Consider the following 244-nt stretch of genomic DNA (forward strand, 5'->3'; position numbering starts at 1 on the left):
CAATCTCTACACCCCCTACCATAAGGATGTTACCGGCATGGGGCAGAGCCTCTCTCCGTTGTCTGGATCGGGCCTGGGGAGCATCCACAACTCCCAGCAAGGGCTGCCCCACTACGCTCACCCCAGTGCCACCATGCCTGCCGAGAAAATGCTCACCCCCAACGGATTTGAAGCCCACCACCCTGCCATGTTAGCCAGGCATGGCGACCAACACCTCACCCCCACCTCCGCTGGCATGGTGCCT

The 244-nt window shown here is 61.5% G+C and overlaps 1 protein-coding gene across 1 annotated transcript in view; it reads left to right on the forward strand.

Moving 5' to 3' along the window:
- LOC104461916 (hepatocyte nuclear factor 6-like) overlaps positions 1–238 on the forward strand; it is a gene marked incomplete at both ends in the record, with an annotated part of 483 nt that extends 245 nt beyond the window's left edge. Inside the window, one exon of the mRNA XM_010073661.1 lies at positions 1–238. This exon is cut by the window's left edge and continues 245 nt beyond it. Coding sequence (XP_010071963.1) covers positions 1–238 — 238 coding nt within the window.
- Between the last annotated feature and the right edge of the window lie 6 nt (positions 239–244).

The sequence above is a fragment of the Pterocles gutturalis genome, unplaced genomic scaffold (assembly GCF_000699245.1).
Source record: "Pterocles gutturalis isolate BGI_N339 unplaced genomic scaffold, ASM69924v1 scaffold31107, whole genome shotgun sequence".
NCBI lineage: Eukaryota > Metazoa > Chordata > Aves > Pterocliformes > Pteroclidae > Pterocles > Pterocles gutturalis.